Here is a 19689-nt window from a genome sequence, read left to right as displayed (position 1 = left end):
ACAGCTATCTTGCTGGCCTGGCAATAGTTTTTCAGAGTGAGCGAGACTGCTGTGGAGGACGTCAGTTATAATATGATTAATGGTTAGCCTTATTCTTTTTTGCATGTCCAGGTTAAGTCTAAGGCTCACTGAGCCTGGAAGGCAGCCATCAAAACTGGGATATGACTTGGAAAATTCTGCTGTAATTTTATCCTTTCTTCTCTCTCACTGAATTACTGAAGAATGTTTGACAAATATAACTTCATATATTTAAAGTTTTGGTGTGATGGTTTGATATGTGTATACACTCTGGAAAGATATACAATGTGGATTATCAAGGTAATAAATACATCCAAGACCTCACAAGAGGGTGAACTCTGTGTGTGTGTGTGTTAAGAATATTTAATATAGAGTCTTATTAATTTTCAAATATACTGTACAACACAATTTTAATTAAATATCTATATTTCAATCTTTCTTTAAAACTGAGTTAACTGTATTCCATTTTTCTGCTATCAGGGCTTTCAGTAGGACTTTATTCCCTTATTATTCCATCAGGTCCTTCTTTTTTTTCTTTGTTTCAGATGAAAGGATTGAAAGAGAAGAGAGACCATAGCACCACTGCACTGCTCCTGAAGCTTCCTCTTTGCATTATGTTTCCATATGGTGCCTGCTCAAATCTGGGTCCTTATGCATACTAAAACTACTGACCCCCCGAATCTATGAGAAAGGGGGGAGTTGCTGGCTGACCCTCCCCATTATGTCTACTGTGAGGTTGGGGTCCAGTTCCTTCATTAAGGTTGAGTTGTGTCAACCAGCCCAGGTCCTGTTGGGAAGTGGGTACAGGCTATGTGGAGTCAGCATAGCAGAACCAGTGGAAGTCCAAGAATCAAGTACTCAGCATGGGACCTAGCTCTGTAAAAATAAAAAAATAAGCCTTTATTAAAGAAAAATTATAAAAACAATATATTGCTCATTGCAAAACAATGAAACACTATAGAGGCATACCAAGACATCATCATCATCAAATTAGACACTAAAATCAATCTCCCAAACCCACACTGTCCACATAGTCACCACTAAGATTGTTACATAGCCTTTTAGATTTTTTCATCACCTATATAATTATATACAACTATGTATGCAATTATATATTTCTATGTTATAGTCTGAAAATATATAATACACAGATATAATATACATTTCTACTGACTAGCATCTTACATTCTATTCTGCCACTTTATTTTTGTACTTACTACAGTGATAACATGTTTTCATAAAAATGTATGTAGCCCTATCTCACTCTTCTCAGTGATGGTGTATTATCATTATAGACTGAAGATGCACTTGAGTTTATTTAGGCTCCTTTTCTATTAGTGGCTATCTATTGTCCATGGCAACAGACAATTCTCAATAATCACTATTATGTTTCCAGTTTGCTCATAGTGCATTCCAAGCACTGTCTGTGATTGTTGCTGTGCTGGGTCTAGCAGGGGAAGTTTCAAGGGGAGATAAGGTGTACAGATGGGATAGAAGCACAAGAGGACACATTGCTCTAGAAGATATATATGTGGGAATGTCATGGGAACTTCTTGGAAAGAGAAGGAACATCCAGAAGATGTAGGTTGGTTCTTGGAGTGCAGGGAGTATTCCTGTGCTTGGAGGTGGAGGCCAAGGTATTCAGGCTAAAGAAAAACACAGAGACAGGAAAACCAGAATGGGGTGGACAGATAGAAACTCAACTGTTGGATTTGTTGAACTACTCAGTCATTCTATCAACAAATATTTGAATGTCCATTATTTGCTTAGTAATATGTGAGATGGGCAAAGTGAGTGGAATCCAGGTAAATGGAACAGTGTTTGGAGGAATGAAAGGCGAAATGGAAGAACAGTTATGACAGGGATTATGGAAAGCTTTAATTATGGTTCCATTCTGCATATATATGTTGGAATAATTTTATCTTTTCTTTCTTTTTTAATTTTTTATTACCTTTATTTATATGGTAGAGCTGGCCAGAAATCAACAGGAGGGGGGATACAGAGAAGGAGAGAGAAAGAGAGATACCTACAGTACTGTTTCAACACTCGTGAAGCTTTCCTCCTGCAGGTGGGAATGGGGTCTTAAGCCCAGGTGCTTGCACACTGTAATTCGTGAGCTCAACCTGGTGCACCACCACCCAGCCCTAACTTTCTCTTTTCTACACTAGGACATAATACCATCTTTGTTATTTGTGCTATTCCAAGAGCTGAACAGCAGAAGGAAGTGTAGTCTCAACGTAGATCAACAATGGTAGAGAATGTTCCATCCTCCCAAGGGAGGCTGGAGAATATATTCTTATCTACCACCTGAGAAAGATGGGTCCTGATATTGGGGCAACTTGGAACGTTCCTACTCATGACCACAGAATAAGAGCTCAGACCTATAGGGATGCAGAGGTCACATAGGCTCTTAAGCTGAATATGGGCACTACCTCCAAAATCCTGGGAAGCCAGACTCAGCAGAAAATGGTCAGATGTAGTTTTCTCTAGAATGTGTTCTGGAAAAGATCTCCAGCTCCTTTGAGAATCGACTAGATGCCAGCAAACATCTCTTCTCCAGATACCACAGCGTTTGCCTGGACGCAGTGATGTTGAGTGGCATGTAGAGTTTCTTCACCATAAATTGAACCCTGCCTAATGCACCAGAAGGGAAAGGTACTACAGTGGCCACCCTTAATTTTCCTCTATCCTCAAGACAGTATTTGTACACAGTAGGTGATTAGCAAATACTTGATGATGGAATGAATGAATGAATAAATGAATGAATGAATGAATGAATGAATGAATGAATGCCCTATGGCTGGAAAGATGAAGAGTTTATGCTGTAGTCTTTAGAGCTGCCCAGGGCACCCTACACTTCCATTGCTATGAAGAAGAAAAAGCAGAGCTTATGGTGAGGGTTTTACTTCAAGAAGGAAGGCCTCTGCCTGATAACAAGAAATCTGTGAGATTGAACACTTACAACTTCTTTGTGCTGGGGAGTCAGACTTTGTCTTGGTGTTGGATCTTTTAGGGCAGGGAATTTTCACAGACATGCCCCAGATCACTCAAGTTAGAGTTAGGAAGGAATGGATAGATTAAGAACAGGCACTCTTCAAAGAAACAGACAAACAAAAAAGAATCTATGGACATTTTCCCCACTATGGTGACAGCCAGGGACGGTAAAAAAAAAGTAAACTGTGCCAACCCTGAGTGGCTGGTGGTGGCCCCTCAATACACCACATTGAGAAAAACTCTGAAGCTGCATTCAGCTTAGCAGGACAGGGCTCCATGGCTCACTAAGGATGCTTGTTGTAGGCACAGAATGGTAATATGACATCAGGAACGACAGCCTCCTCATATGTGGCTCAAGAGAGTAAGAGAGTCCAGAATAATGACATTCTTCTGGAAACTGGTGGACAAAATATTTTATTTGGTTTTGTTTTCAATGTAAAAACAAGGTCCAGAGAGTACCTACCCCACCACTTAGCACCACTAATGGGATTGATCAGTCCTTGTTGATGCTCAGGTCTGGAGAGCACCCACATACTTTCCTCTTTGTCCACAATGCCCTTCCCTCCGCTTCTTAGGAAGGTGGGGAAAGAGAAGGGAATTTACCACCCTCAGTTCCTCTCCTCAGCTTTGGGCACCAAGATAGTCTCTGGACTGGCAGTACTTACAGTATCTAGACAGAAGAAAGAGTGAGGGTAGCCTTCTCTCCTGAAAGCCAGGAGAAGCACCTGGGACTGGAATGTCGAAGAAATTCTCAGTGTTTTTACTTGGGAACTCAGAGGCATCTCCAGCTGCTATGTAGTCCCCCATCCTCCCGCAATTTCAGAGCAATTGTGGAGGCAGGATCTATTTCACCCCACTTTGTACAAGGTATCAGTGTGGATCTGGAATAGACACTGATCAATGGTCCATTGCTTCCTTTCCAGGCAGTAGGTCAGCATCCCCAGCCAGGAGGTAAATAGAGTGCTTGAAACTGGGTAGGAAGAAACTTCTGGTCATCGATGTTGGCTAAGGGACTACCAGACACAGGGCTGTGATGGCAAATCTTCCCTTCTCTCCAGTAAATTCTGTGAGGCTTGGAGATGCTGACATTATATCAAAATGTAGCAGAATGAAACCCCAGCTAGGTGACACTGCATGGTTAGGTGATGCTGACCTTGAGGGAGGAAGGGAAGATAAATAACAATTTCTTCATAGGATAATCAGTCATAAAGATCTCCAGTCTACCATCTTGTTTACCTCATCTTGTCTGATTCTGGTTTCTTCACATGAACAGGTAAAATAAATATTTTCATTAAATAGCAGCCTCAAGTAGTGTTGATTGGGTTTCAAATGATCCTTGTGCCACTTTGTACAGCTTGGGAGAAAAGTAACGGTAGATGATTGACAAGAAAGCAGTTTTCCGCCAAAGACTGGTGGGAGCTGGGAGAGGGGAGCTCTGTATCCAGTTGTTAAAAAACAGTTGGAGCTGCTGAAGCAGAACTGTGTACTGTACAGGCACTTGGCAATAATGCCAGGTCATTCCTAAGACTTGTTTGGGGCTCTCGAGGGTGTCCTCATCCCACCATTTCATAGAGAGTGTAGGACTCCCTACATCACTAATATTCATCATCTCTGTCCTCAGTCTAGAGTATTAGGAGGCAGTGGTCAAAGAGATCTCAGAGCAACTTGATAAATTCAAGTCCAGGACTTGTTAAAGGTCCTTCCTTGGTTTTCTTGAATTAGAACAGGTGGTTAGTATAGTCATATTTTATTTTATTATTAAGATTAATTTTTAATTTATTTCATAAAAGAAAGTAAGGAGAATTTTAAAAATCGGGTCTGGAAGAAAAAAGTAGCTAACAACTTGGATGAACTTACTCTGAGATATTTATCCAAAGGTCCTGCAGTCACTAATTGAAGAGCCATTTCTACCCCAATATTCATAGTTGCATTATTAACAATAGTCAGAGTGTAAACAGCCCAAATGACCATAAAGCAATGGCTGAGTAGGAAGTCGGGTGGTAGTTCAGGTGGCGCAAAGTACAAGGACCAGCTTAAGAATCCCTGTTTGAGCCCCCTGCTCTCCACCTGAAGGGGGTTTGCTTCACAGGTGGTGAAGCAGGTCTGCAGCTGTCTACCTTTCTCTCCCCCACTCTGTCTTCCCCTCCTCTCACCATTTCTCTTTGTCCTACCCAACAACAACAGCAATAACAACAATAATAAAACAACAAGGGCAACAAAAGGGAATAAATATTTTTTAAAAAAGAAGTGACTGAGTAAAGAAGTTATGGGATATATACATCATGGAATATTACTCTGTAATAAAAAAGGATGATATTGTGTTCTTTGGGACAAAATGGATGGAACTGGAGGTGATTATGCTTAGTGCAATAAATAAAGAGATGAAAGCCAACTACCAGGTGGTTTCATTCACATGTGGAATCTAGAAAACTTATATACATGAACTTGAAGAACAAACAAAAAACAGAAGCAAACTGTTTCTAAGATTTTTATGAGAAATATGGTAGTTATCTTTAAGAGGTAGAAGGTTGGGGACATAGAACTTCGGTGGTAGGTACAGTGTGGAATTATACTCTGTAATGTTACAACCTTGCAACCCACTGTTAATTATAAATAAACATGAAAATAAATAAATAAAGTAAAGCCAGCCTCTGTTCTGAGCTCACTTAGTCAGCCATATCCATCATGACTGTAGATCATGGATCCAGGCTCTGGCCAAATCCATGTATCCTGGCAGGAACCCACCATCCCAAGGGAGTCAGCAAGGAAGTTCTCTAGGCCTTCCTGAAGGAGATCATCCTTCTTAAGAGAAATTGCATTCACCAGGGCAAGGCAAAATGGTTTCTTGACAAACTGGAAAATTCAATGAATCACTTCATTTTATCCTCTGAGTTGTACAGATAGTCAATTTGGAGTCAGATCAGGAAATGAGATTTTAAAAAGAACAGATAGAGTAGAGGCTATATTAAAGGTTGGCCAGCCATCTACTCTGAGATGAGTTTTTTTCCTGTTAGATAAAGAGAGAGAGTGAGGTTAAGAGAGAGAGAGGGGGTAGAGATAGAGATAGATAGATAGATAGATACACAGGTAGATCAATTGATAGATAGATAGATAGATAGATAGGTAGATAGATAGATAGATATACAGAGATTGCCCCAACTAATAGGAGGCACCAACCATGACATTAGAGCTTCCTCCAGTGTGTGTGGGTGGGGGGTGTAAGCCTCAAAATTGGGTTGCATGCATGACAAAGCAGGCACACTATACAAGTGAGCTATTTTTGCCAGTTTCAGTATGTTTCTAAGTGACCATTTATGTGTCAGACTCTGTATGAGGAAACAGTCATTCACAGATTAAAAAATAGCTGGAGCTCTTCTGGGACTTTCATGCTGGCTGGAAGGCAAGGAAAACATCAGACAGCTATGATGCAGCTAAATGTGGGACAGGAGCAGTAGGGTTTGGGGACAGCAGCCTACAGAAGACACAGTGCCTTCAAGCTGGAGCTCCCTGGAACAAACAACTTCCAGAGTAAGGCCTAGATGACAAACAAGAGTTGTTAAATCCCACTACAAGGGGCAAGAGGCTTTGGGAGCCCATTGGTAGCTCTCAGACTCAGACTGAGTTCAGTAAGGAGGTGAGAAAATGCCAGGAGATGGCTGCTGTACCTGGAGTCCTCATTCCCACACCCAGCTTAAATGCATTTCTCTCCAAGGGCTGCCAAGACTGCTGAATGGGAGCAAGGATAGATACAAACCATAAACAGGTATGTTCTGTGTAGACCCTAGTCATTGAACATTTAGCTCCCCCAAGTCATAGGTGGACACTTCAGAAGAAGGCTTTTTGGTGACAAGAGCAGAAATTCCAAAGATTTAACATAGACTAGACAGAAAACAAATGACAGAGGGACACTGGAGAAGATCACAGCATTTCCATGACAAGCTTCACTTCACTGACCTGGTACTCAGGAGCTAGTCACCGTGTGGTCCCTGCGGAATGCCTGCAGCGAGAGTTCATACCCAAGGAACATGGCTGCACTCATGGGGAAGCCCCGGACAGTGTTCACGGTGATGCCTCTGAAAAACACCTTTGACAGGAGGTGGTGTGGGATAATTGTGAAAGCATGGTAAGAGCATAGGGGAACTCCCATCATAAAGATGGAGGTCTGAAAAGATACCCCACCTGTCAGCCTGTCCCTTTCAGGGGTCAAACATGGAGGGAAAAGCTTTTCTGACTCAGTTTCCTCTTGTCAGTCTCCCAAGCATCACAAAAACCTACCTACATCCCCTAACACTTAACTCACTCCCTTGTTACAAACCAAATGGTTGCCTGCTTAAAGTTCACTATAAGTTCACCATCTTTGATCACATACAGACTATACTCTATCATCCCAGCCTGTCAGTAGAATAATAGTAAGGCCCACCCTCCATTTCCTCTTTCCTTGATCACATATACTCCATATATCAATATTCTGCTTTTCTCTTTATACCTCTCCCTTGCTGGTATAATTAACATGTTTTTCTCAATACCTTCAGTTAATTAACTCTCTTACCCAATAGCCACTAATCATCTCTGAACTCTCCTCTACCCTATCAATTCTCTACATTCCTTAGATCCTTCACCATGAGGGTTCTGACCATTAAAAACCCATAATTATTGTCACATGTGAAAGTGTCCTTTGTTCCCTTCTGCTATTTAAATGCTGCCTTCTATACAATAAATCAGATTGTTTGCAGCTAAATGGTCCCCTCATCTCTTTCTGTTGTTGAGACATAGATCTAGCACGAGAGGTCATTCCAGCTTATTCCTGCTGCGAGGCCACCCACACAAGTGCCAGCAAGGTGGTGTTATCATAGAAGTTGGACTACACCTTCTACAGGGCCACAGCTCAAGGGCAAAGATAAGGTTTGCGGTGTGCTGCCTCTGTAGACCCCCTGAAAGAACAGAACCCTCAGAAGTAAAAAAAAAAAAAAAAAGGTTTAAAGTCAAATTCTATAGTTATCCAGGTTAGGGGGCAAGCAGGATCCTTGTAATATTAGCATAACTCTGTAGGCTGTGTCCCACAGAGCTCAAAGGACCCATGCAAGCCAGCACTATGCAGAATGCCCCAGTCAGGCTCCTGCCCCACTTCATGCCATATCTGAAGACAATTTCTCTTCCAGGCCTGATACACAGTAACATGGGTCAACTACTGCATGCCACGAACAACCATGGACACTTGCCTTATTACTCAACTCTCTGTACACACACACACACACACACACACACCAATACAGAGACACACATATGTATGTTTCCTGTGAATCTGGAACTTGGAACTCTTGACTTCACTCTGCAGTGATGGACAGAGCACCCAGTAATGACCAAACACTGACAAGTGGCTCAAAGCACAAGCTCCTAGAGGGCCAGAGTGGTAAAAGGTTCATATGCGGGGTTGGGTGGTAGCACAGTAGGTTAAGCGCACAATGCGCGAAGTACAAGGACCGGCATGAGGACCCTGGTTCGAGCCCTGGCTCCCCACCTGCGGGGAAGTCGCTTCACAGGCAGTGAAGCAGGTCTGCAGGTGTCTGTCTTCCTCTCCCCCTTCTGTTTTCCTTTACTCTCTCCATTTCTCTCTGTCCTATCCAACAACGACATCAACAACAATAACTACAACAACAATAAAACAACAAGGGCAACAAAAAGGGAAAATAAATAATAATTTTAAAAAAGGGTTCAGATGGTGCTTAAGACTGCAGGCAGGGAGTTGGGCAGTAGCGCAGTGGGTTAAGCACACATCGTGCAAAGTGCAAGGACTGGTGTAGGGATCCAGGTTGGAGCCCCGGGATCCCAGTTGGAGCCCCCGGCTCCCCACCTGCAGGGGAGTCGCTTCACAAGCGGTGAAGCAGGTCTGCAGGTGTCTCTCTTTCTCTCCCCTCCTCTGTTTTTCCCTCCTCTCTCCATTTCTCTCTGTCCTATCCAACAATGAAGACAGACAACAATAATAACTACAACAATAAAATAACAAGGGCAACAAAAAGGGAATAAATATATAAATAAGTAAGTAAAAGACTGCAGGCATGGAGTTGATGCACAGCACATCTGTGTCACTTAAAAGAATGGAGAAGTCTTGGGAACTCAATTTTCCCAATTGTGAAATGGGGGTAATAATATTGTTGACCTGAGAAAGATGTGTCAGGAATAAATGAAATGAGGCCACCGAAGCACTAATACAGTGCCTGCCCCTGTGATTATCACCATCTTTATGACCAGTAGTCATGGCTTTACACAGAGTAGCACTCAACATCAATCACCAGGAGGAGTTATGCACTGTGGAAGATGAGCTGCTTAACTCAATCTGTCACACTAGACACCTACATTTGTCATTCATTCCTAATCAATTTGACAAGATGCTCCCCTTGCTCCCCAAACCTTTCTGCCTAATGCTGTGTAGACACTGATCAGTGTGCTGTTATTCCAGCCCTTGCAGTGTTCAAAATCTATAAGAAGTTCTCTACCATTCCAGGATGATTATCTCTGTAACTTTTATTAACAGTAATGAGAGCTGCACTGCTAACTTGCAGTAAAACTCTGAAATGATTCCCTCAGTTCCCTCTAGGTCTTGTTGGAGTGTAAGCCAGAAGGATACCTCCTGGTTAGTTTTGCAGCAAAGTTCTGTAAAAAAAAAAAAAAAAAAAAACAGGTGAGAGGAGAGTGCTACCTAGTACTGGCTGATGGCATCTAGTGTGCACCCACTGTGTGCAGAGCCTTCAGGACCACCAACATTTGAAGGGATTTTTTTCTGTAACTTTGGTGAGATTTTGAACTAATTAAAGGTTTAGAATGCACACATGTGAAGGGGAAGTGAATTAGGAAGCAAGAGAAGAAGAAAAATGATCTCTTAGAGACGAGAAGCTTTATGCAGGAATCCTTTCAGCTTAACCTGGCACACAGTGAGAACTGATAAGGGCTTTAGTGAAAGAAGCATGGCAAGCAGATGACCTTAAACATCTCTGGGAGAGACAATGCATCTCTAGTTAATGCCCATCTAGGTTCTGGCTAAATAGCTCACTTGGGTAGTGTGTTGCTTTTCCAGCTTTGAACCAAGGACCCACAGCACTGAAGGAAGCTTTGAGGCTATGATCTATTTCATTATTTTCCCCTGTCTTTCTGACTCTTTGTTTATATCTTTTTTTAAAAAAAAAGGGTAGGGGGCAGGCAGTGGTGCACCTGGTTAAATATACACATTGCAGTGTGCAAGGTTGCAGGTTTAAGCCCCTGGTCCCCACCTGCAAAAGGGAATGATTCACAAGTTGTGGAGCAAGGCTGCAGGTATCTTTCTCCCTTTCTGTCTCCCCCTCCCTTCTCAATTCCTTCTGTCTCTATCCTATAATAAATAAAAAAATAAAAACACTTAAAAAAAAAAAACCTCCATCCAAGCATAAAAAACCCCGGAAAGTGACCAGGAATAAGGGAGTACCTTATTATCTGACTTCTGTCTATACTAGGAAATAGAACTGCCCTGAGATTTTTAATTAAGTAGGAATCCAACCCTTTGCATTTCTCTGAGTTTTCTTGGCTGTTGGGTTCTGTGGTGTCAGCACAGGTGCAGGCCTGGTCTATGGCCAGAGAGTCACATGAACCTTCCTTCCTTCATGAGAAGAGCCTGCACATTTACACTCTGGCAGCCTACGGAGGTGCAATTTAGTCTGAGAGGGCAGAGCAAGAGTTCAGTGGGCTTGCACAGAACCTTGAATCCAGAGAACAGGAACCTCAGAGGTGAAAAGAGGTTTAGTTAAAGTCAGGTAGGGGGCAAGCAGAATCCTTGTAACATTAACATACCTCCGTCTAATGTCTAAACTTCTGAAATTCCACAGACTCAGCCAGACTGACTGAATAACTACCAGGAATTGGGTCAAGTTCCAAGAGGAAAATTCTGTGCTGAATGACCACAGAGGTTTGTTCCTCTGTGGACCTGAGTTGGGTTTTGTGAGGCTTAGCCAGGCAGAAAGCAGCTTGATGTGTGAGCCTTCTGTCAGAGCCATGGGACACTCCAGATAGAAAGATATGACCTCTCTCCAGCAGTGGTGGTCTGTTTTTCTGCAAGGCCCAAAGGAGACAAATAAAACACAGACCTGTGGCTTTTCCCCTTGGGCATTCAGAACACAAATCCACCAGAGTCTATTCCCACGAAGCCTCAGTGGCTCCATACTGTCCAGGGATTAGTCCACATCATTCCCTGGATCTGCCAGGAACATCCATGCTCTACCCTGTAAGAGCCAGGGGAGGATCTGCCACTGACTTTGGGTAGGATTTGGCCTGGCACTTCTAAATACCAGATAGCTCTCACCCCAGGGCCTTTTCTGGTCTCCTCTGCTGGACTACTCACCAGACTAGGCTGTACCTTCTGGCAGTGTCCCCATGGATACCACAAGTTGAATTACAGACCCTCACCTCTTGTGAACTTAGTGTCTCTACCATCACAGCATTTCTCACACAGCTCTTTTATTAATCATTATAGTCCGGGTAGCAAGAGGAGGCTATGCATGCTTTACTTCTAAATATTTAGCAATTGCATTGTGCTTGGCCAGGAGAACCTCTATAAATTTGACTAAGTGAATGATGGATAAATGGATGGATGGATAGTTGGACATATGAATGAATGAATGAACCTTACATAAAAAGAAATAGTCTCTGAGCTGAAAGGATCCTTAGGATAAATTATAGTGGTAAGGGGTTTCTAGGAGTGGGGGGAGGGTTCTAGACCCTCCATGGATTGAACCAAAGGGCAGCTGACCCTATTAACTCAGGTAGCTTGCCTGTCTAAAATGTCATCCAATCCCATACCATAGTATATACCCCTTAAGGAGTGATCTCTGTGCAGCTATAAGACAACAACCCCCTTCTCTAGTCTCATCATTTCAGATGACAACTTTCCAATGTTGAGCCATCATGTCCTGTGAATTCCAAGACTGTCTTCACAGTTTACAAGAATGGACCCCAAACTACCAGGGCCTTCTTCCCTCCAAACTATCAGGACATTCTTCTAGTCCAGCTTGGTATTGCCATGGACTTCATGAACACTTACTGTCTGTATAATGAAGGCTGCTTTACTAGCCATCATTAAGTGAGTTATAAAAAAATTAATGAAATTGTGTAACACTGTTATTATTTTACTCCTTTCAGTCCTCCTTTATTCAATGAATTCTTCTTCCATAAGAAAATGTGAACAGGATGATTTAGAATTGTGGATTCTTTCCCAGTGAGATGTAGTAAAGACTGCCTCAGAGCAGACACTTCATAGAGCCAATACCCCCCACCCCCAACAAAGTGGGACTGAAGTCATCCTTTAGATTTGGGAAAAGACATTTTTCCTGCTGGTGCTGCTGCTGGAATCTATGTGACAGCTCAGTTTCCCAGGACACTGGGGTGGGGTTGTGTTTTTTTACATTAATAATTATATTTACATGTAATCATACAAAAATAAATACACATATAGGCTTGAACAAGCTATGGATATTTTTGGAATACATCTTAGGAAAATCTTAACAGTGATTGCTTTTGAGCAAAGGTGGCTCTGGGACTGCCTCCTTGAAAGAAGAATAAGGGTGAGGCACTTAGCTGTGAGTAGGAAAGCACACTGGTCTATCCGGATGAAAAGGCAAGCTTTGATGACAGTCATATGTGCCTCTAGGTCCTGACTCTGCCATACACTGCCTGTGTGGCCTAAGGAAGGTTACTAGATCTCTCTGAACCTGTCAGGTGGGTACAGAATCAACTCCTCCACCTGCCCTGAGGTAGAACTAAACTTAGCAAGGCTCACACTTGGTGCATAATAAATGGTAATAGCCATTCCATTTGCAGACTCCCTCTCCCAGAACCCCATCCCCTCCCAAATGTCTGACTCACCTTCTAGGGACTCAAACCGACCACTGTAAGACTTACTTTAAGACCTTCTTTCTGGTAACTCTGGGTGATGCAATCCAAGACACCTTTGTATTTGTTTACATAAACCCCATCAGCTTGGAGTCGACTTTTCACAACATCCATGGGTGTTGCTGTCCCCCAAGAAATTGCTCCTGTATATAGAGACAAACCAGTATCACGAACTGACTGATCAAGAACCAGAGGGAACCTGGGTCCTCCCAGATTTCTGCCATCAGAGGTTCCACAAGCTGGAAACCTCAGGGATAGCACATGTGAAGGTTGTTCTTGGTCTTCCCTGGCTGCTTGGTGTGGGCTTTGCAAGGCCTTATCATTGTTGAATTGCTATAAGAACAAATTTGTTCAAGTTATGAATTAGCACAGTACCAGGTCCATATCCAGGACTTCAGGACTGAAAGGTATCTCTTAGGGAAACAGGAATAGGTTTCACCACTACTGTGCACCCTTTCTGGGGCATCATGGGAGAGAGGCCAGGCTGAACAGACTTGCTGTTCCTGGAGGCAGGATTTACTCTGATTTAACTCTTGCAGACAGACCACCTGTCAAGGAGAATCCAGTATTGGGCTAACAGAGAAGGGCAGGGTAGGTCTTTAAAAATCTCTTATGTTTTCCAGATATGTGGACTAGAAGTCTTTGGACCACAGTGCTAGGACACTCTCATTGAATAAGCACTGGTGTCTTAGATTGGGTATTTTAATGTTCAAAGGACTTGTGCACAATAACATCAAGTTACTGTATTAGATACAGAAATTGGCACATTCTTGGGTGGTGAGGAAAAAGGGAATTGATACCAAAGTCCAACATATCTTGTTAACAAGTTTTTGTTATTGCAGCTGAGAACCTCCCAAAGAATTTAGCCTGCTCTGGGCATTCTATTCATCCTGGGCTCCTGACCTGGCAGCCAGACATGACCTCTGGGTGCCCCTGTGGACCTGTCCTCCTTCCTCCCACTTGTGAGGACAACAGGCTGCTTCCCTGGAATCAGCCCAGGTGCTGCTCACATACTAGGTTCTTAGAGAGTGATATTTACTAGCCAGGCCACTCAAATCTGTTCCCACCAGAAATGAGAGCTGATGGAGACTTGCTTGTCCACTCATCCAACAGGTACTGGGCACAGGTAGGTCCCAGACACATGGGGGCAAAAGGAAAACGTTTTTCATTTGATGGCTATGGGTTGAGTTTCAAGTACAGCTGTTAATGATGACAAGGATGAGGAGGAGAAATGATTATTTTATTTTCTGTAAAAATCCCCATATGCATCAAATGTGCTACCAGATCAGTCTTCATATAAAGTAATCCTCTTAGGTCAGGAAGATATCATAATGGTTATGCAACAGATTTCCTGAGGTTTGGAGGTCCCAGGTTCAATTCTGGGCACAACCATATACCAGAGTTAAGTAGTACTCTGGACAAAACAAAACAATAATCCTCTCTTTAATTCCACACACCCTTCTGACTGTAGCTACATTTTTCTCTCAACAGCTACAACATAATCAAATCCCTCAGAAGTGTTATATGTATTTGGGTTCTCTAGTTCCCTTCATTGCATCATTAGACTTCACTCTGGTTTTCATATACTTCTCTCCATCAAAATGGAGATTGTCTTATCAAAATCCTTGATGACCTATCTGTTGCTAAACCCAAGTGGCAGGAATAGCAAGTGTAAAAGCTTTGTGGAGAAGGGGGGGACCCGTTGGGTCTCCTTGTGGCAGAAGCCAGTATGGCTGAAGTAGAATGGGTAAGGGGGAAGCACCTGGAGTACAAAATGTGGTCATAATGGTAATAGGTAGTTGTAAACTGAGGAGCTTGAAAGCCATGGGGTCAAGTACTGACTTCTACAATAAGTGAAAGGGGATTGCAGGGTAGGGTGCTGAGACAGGAAGTCAAATAACCATTCTACTGTCACCACAAAAGTAGATGTGTATTTGAAATTGTTTTTTTTTCTGTATTTATTTTTATTAGTGATTTAACATTGATTTACAAAATTATAAGATAATAGGGGTATAATTCCATAATGTTCCCACCACCAGACTTCTGTGTCCACATTACTTCCATTGGAAATTGCAGTAGTTCTCCCAAGGTCACAGGTATGGGTTGACTTTATACCTATAATTATATATCTATATATATCTACTTTTTAAAAAATTATTTATTTATTTTCCCTTTTGTTGCCCTTGTTGTTTTTTACTGTTGCTGTAGTTATTGTTATTGTTGTTATTGATGTATTCATTGTTAGATAGGACAGAGAGAAATGTACAGAGGAGGGGAAGACAGAGAGGGGGAGAGAAATATAGACACCTGCAGACCTGCTTCACCGCTTGTGAAGCGACTCCCCTGCAGGTGGGGAGCTAGGGGCTCCAACCAGGATTCTTACTCAGGTCCTTGTGCTTCATGCCATGTTGGTATGCATGAGACCCCTTCTGTTTCATTTGGTTTAAATCCCCTCTGCTTAACACTATTCTATTTACATAACCCCTTCATTCTACTTACATAACTGCTGTTAACAAGCACCACCCTCCCTCCAGGGCATTAGTGATAGAATTCTCACCTGCTCCATCCCCTCTCCTTGTCACACCCTGATCCTCTCCTTGTCACACTCTGATTTTCACCAGTCACTTTTCTCTCCACCCTCTCTATGTCACATCCTGTTTCCACCCTGCTTGGCAAGTATATATAAAGACAACATTATGAGTTTTACAGTACCTTTAGTTTAGCTTAGCTCGGCTTAGATTGTGCTGCATCCTGCATGAATAAAGAGATACTGCCTACAGCTCAACCATGAGTCCCTGGTCATCTGTTACCCGCCCATGAAGCCAGCCCGGTGAAAACAACATATGGCGCTACAACGTGGGACTGGACCTGCGCAACTCCCAGATAAGTGAAGACTTTACCTACCTATGCACTATGGTCTTCTCTTCTACTTATGAAGAGGTTTGCCAAAGCCTCTACTGTTTCATCATGAGACAGTTACTCTGTCTCTGGAACATTTTGCTCTGGGCCACACTTTGTTTTCCTGACCGGGAACTTTGGTTTCTTGTGACCATAATCATAGAGCTTGGGAGATGCATTGAGATTTCTCCTTGGATTTTCTGGATTCCCTCTCCCATGTTTCCTGAGGAAAAGGACTGCATTTTGCTCTGGGCCACAATTTGGTTCTTTATGACCGTGATCATAGAACTTGGGATATGTATGGAGATTTCCCCTGGGACTTTCTGGACTTCTTCTCGAAAGATTCCCATGGGAAAGATCTAGTCTAATTTAAGGAGTATTCTCCAGTACCGTGGCAGTCGCCAAGAATGGAGACACGTGGTTAGTTCTACTCTCCTGATTGGACACTTCCTTCGACGGGAAGACACTTTTAAAACTCGGTGCCTGAAGCAATCCAGCAGAAACAGTCAGAAGCAAACTAAATGGAATTTCGAGGAGCTTTTTGGACTAGGATGCCCTCCGGGGACTCTTAATGCTACATGGTGAGATCTGTTTCATAAGAGAGTGATTTGAATGACTGAAATGACTGAATTTTTGTTTGACATTGACATAAAAAAAATGCTAGACACAGCCATGATTTCTAGAGACATCCAGAAACAATCCAAAAAATTGTTTTTTCCCTCCTTTGATTTCTCTTTTACGTCTTGACATAAATCTGAAATGAAACCAATCATGTGACCTGGCACGACCTGAAGAAACAGATTCACAGACTCCAAAGCTCACTCTCTACAGAAAAGCAGAATTCTGGTGACTGGCATTCCCCATCAAGACAAATGTGCAGCGTTTCATCCTCTGGCATTTTCTTCTGTGATCAGCTACTTTGGACTGACACCTCCATCGGACTTACTGGTACACACTGCTGTGTTTCTCAAAGACTAACTTCAGCCAATTGCCTTGAGACTTTATAGACCATGTCCCCTTGCCTGCAGTCTCTGCCCCAGAGGCAGAAAACTCCCCCTCCTTATTAGGTTATGCCCACAGTGGCATGAAGCGCCCCAAGAGGCAAGAGATGCCCACAGAGGCAGGAAATGCCCTTTGAGGCAAGAGATGCCCCCAGAGGCATGAAGCGCTCCCAGAGGCAAGAAATGCCCTTTCGCCTGCTAGGCCTTGCCCTTTGAGGCAAGAAATGTTCCCCTTGGCATCACACTGGTTATTGCTGCTCGCCTATTTTGTTTTCCATGTCTTATGCCAGTTTTTTTTTTTTAAACGCCTGTACCATATAGGTTTCCAACACTCCTAATACTATGGCCATTAGTTAAAAAGAAAGGGGGAATTGTTGGTATGCATGAGACCCCTTCTGTTTCATTTGGTTTAAATCCCCTCTGCTTAACACTATTCTATTTACATAACCCCTTCATTCTATTTACATAACTGCTGTTATCAAGCACCACCCTCCCTCCAGGGCATTAGTGATAGAATTCTCACCTGCTCCATCCCCTCTCCTTGTCACACCCTGATCCTCTCCTTGTCACACTCTGATTTTCACCAGTCACTTTTCTCTCCACCCTCTCTATGTCACATCCTGTTTCCACCCTGCTTGGCAAGTATATATAAAGACAACACTATGGGTTTTACAGTACCTTTAGTTTAGCTTAGCTCGGCTTAGATTGTGCTGCATCCTGCATGAATAAAGAGATACTGCCTACAGCTCAACCATGAGTCCCTGGTCGTCTGTTACCCGCCCGTGAAGCCAGCCCGGTGAAAACAACAATGCCACATGAGCTTAACCTGCTGTGCTACCACCCAACTCCCTCTATCTACTTTTTTATGCCCATTTTTTACAGTCCTGCTTTCACTTCCTTTCTAAGTCACACCTACATCTATTACTACTTCTGAGTGTCCTTCTTTTTTTTTTTTTTTCTTCTTCTCTTTGATAAAGAAAACAGTGCCTGGCTTCCTCTGGTTTTTTCCAGATTTGCTTCTGAACAGTATTTATCTCCAGGAATCTTGTTTTTGTACCATCACAGACAGGGAAGCAAATTTGGATTATTTTTCTTTCTTTACTGCAAAATCCCTGCTCTACTCTCTGCCCTACATGTGTGACCTTGGGCTGGTTATTTCACTGCTTCTTTGAACCTCAACTTATTAATAGCAAAAAATTTAGAGAATTACATATACCTTATGGAGTTAATGCACTGTTGAATTTGTAGGGTTTGGAGGACTGGGGTAGTGGTGCACCTGGTTGAGCACACATGTTACAGTGCACAAGATCTCAGGTTCAAGCCTCTGGTCCTCACCTGCAGGGAGAAAGCTTCACAAGGGTGAAGTGGTGCTGCAAGTGTTTCTCTGTCTCTCTCATTATTTCTCCCTTTCCTCGAGATTTCTGACCGTCTCTATCCAATAAATAAATAAAGGTAATAGAAAAAATTAAAAAGAAAGGTTTGCATTACACTGGTGTTAAAATAAAGGTAAATTGAAGCCAGGTGATCAGCTCACCTAGTAGGGTGAATGCCTTCCCATGTGTGCATCCCAGGTTCAAGCCCTGGCACTACGTGAGAGGTGCCATGGCACAAGGGGAAGATCCTGTGTTGTGCTGTCTCTCCCTCTTTTTGTGTCTCTCCTTATTACTCTATTTGAATGAAAAAATGACTTGAGTTGTGTATGCATGAGGCTCCAGCTCAGTAAAATCCAACACAGAGTAGATATTTAAATTTTTACCTTCTGACTGAAATTTGAACGAGTCTAAATGAGGACTTTCCATCTGCACCCCTGGAAGGAAGGGAGTAGAAGAAAGAAGGAAAGCACTTGTCATCCCTAGCCCTATGTCTGAATAGGTTTAACACAAGGAAGACACTTAGTAAACACTTTTGGATGAGTGAATTCTTGAATTCCACCCTCCCTGGGACTGAAAGGACATAAGAGACCTCCTGACTGTCCCACAGCTGTGGCAGTAAGAGGGTCAGGGATCAGTGCTACAATCCTTACCTGCCATGCCACCTGCCAGCCACACAGCACAGGGGCTGGGACCCGTGCTGGCCTCAGGAGTGATCCACTCATTCAGGAACACATACGGGATGAAGTAGAGGCAATAGCCTGGGATGTCCCTCAGCAGCATGGCACTGGCACCCCGGTATAGCCCTGCCAGACCCTCGGTCCGCACAATGGTTGCAATGCAGTGCACTGGCCCCTGGTAGGCTGGCTGCTTCCCAAAAGCTGCATTTCTGGGTTTCAAACCAAGGTGGGCTACAAGGTGGGAAAAGGAAGATGGAAAATTACTCAGGGACATGAAGTCTGTTGTTCTCTGACAAGAGCTGCTCACTAACAATTCCCACTCACAAGACCCATCCATTTCACCAAAGTAGACCTTCTTGACAGCTCAAATCAGGATTTCAACAGGGAACTGTCATCACACCCAACAAAACTGGAGATAATCCTAGCCAGGCTTTAAAGTACCAATTGCTTCACATTTCCTAGAAGTTTCTGCTTAATCATTTCTAACTATCTTTTTCTTTTTTTAAATTTTTTTATTATTTATTTTCCCTTTTATTGCCTTTGTTGTTTTATTGTTGTAGTAGTTATTATTGTTGTTGATATCGTTGTTGGATAGGACAGAGATAAATGGAGAGAGGAGGGGAAGACAGAGAGGGGGAGAGAAAGACAGATACCTGCAGACCTGCTTCACTGCCTGTGAAGCGACTCCCCTGTAGGTGGAGAGCCAGGGCTTGAAACGGGATACTTCTGTAGATCCTTGCACTTTGTGCCAAGTGCGCTTAACCCACTGCGCTATTGCCAGACTCCCTAACTCTTTTTGATAAGACATAAATGCAG

General features: G+C 42.9%; 1 protein-coding gene across 4 annotated transcripts in view; it reads right to left on the bottom strand.

The window, feature by feature from the left end:
* Positions 1-383: 383 nt before the first annotated feature.
* SLC25A48 (solute carrier family 25 member 48) overlaps positions 384-19689 on the bottom strand; it is a 71269-nt gene continuing 51963 nt past the window's right edge. For 2 of the 4 annotated variants that reach the window (XM_016192548.2, XM_060178354.1), the window contains 4 exons: positions 18847-19104; positions 12934-13067; positions 6967-7096; positions 3811-4165 (listed from right to left, as the gene is read on the bottom strand). In XM_016192548.2, the coding sequence (XP_016048034.2) occupies positions 6974-7096; positions 12934-13067; positions 18847-19104 (515 nt within the window). In that variant the 3' untranslated portion in view covers positions 3811-4165; positions 6967-6973. Of the gene's footprint in view, positions 895-3810; positions 4166-6966; positions 7097-12933; positions 13068-18846; positions 19105-19689 lie in introns of those variants that run through there. The other 2 variants (XM_060178344.1, XM_060178365.1) reach the window with 2 other exon arrangements.

Source organism: Erinaceus europaeus, chromosome 2, assembly GCF_950295315.1.
Source record: "Erinaceus europaeus chromosome 2, mEriEur2.1, whole genome shotgun sequence".
In the NCBI taxonomy this organism is placed as follows: Eukaryota; Metazoa; Chordata; class Mammalia; order Eulipotyphla; family Erinaceidae; genus Erinaceus; species Erinaceus europaeus.
Note: the sequence above shows the minus strand (reverse complement) of the source record. Positions and strands in the feature narration are given on the sequence as shown.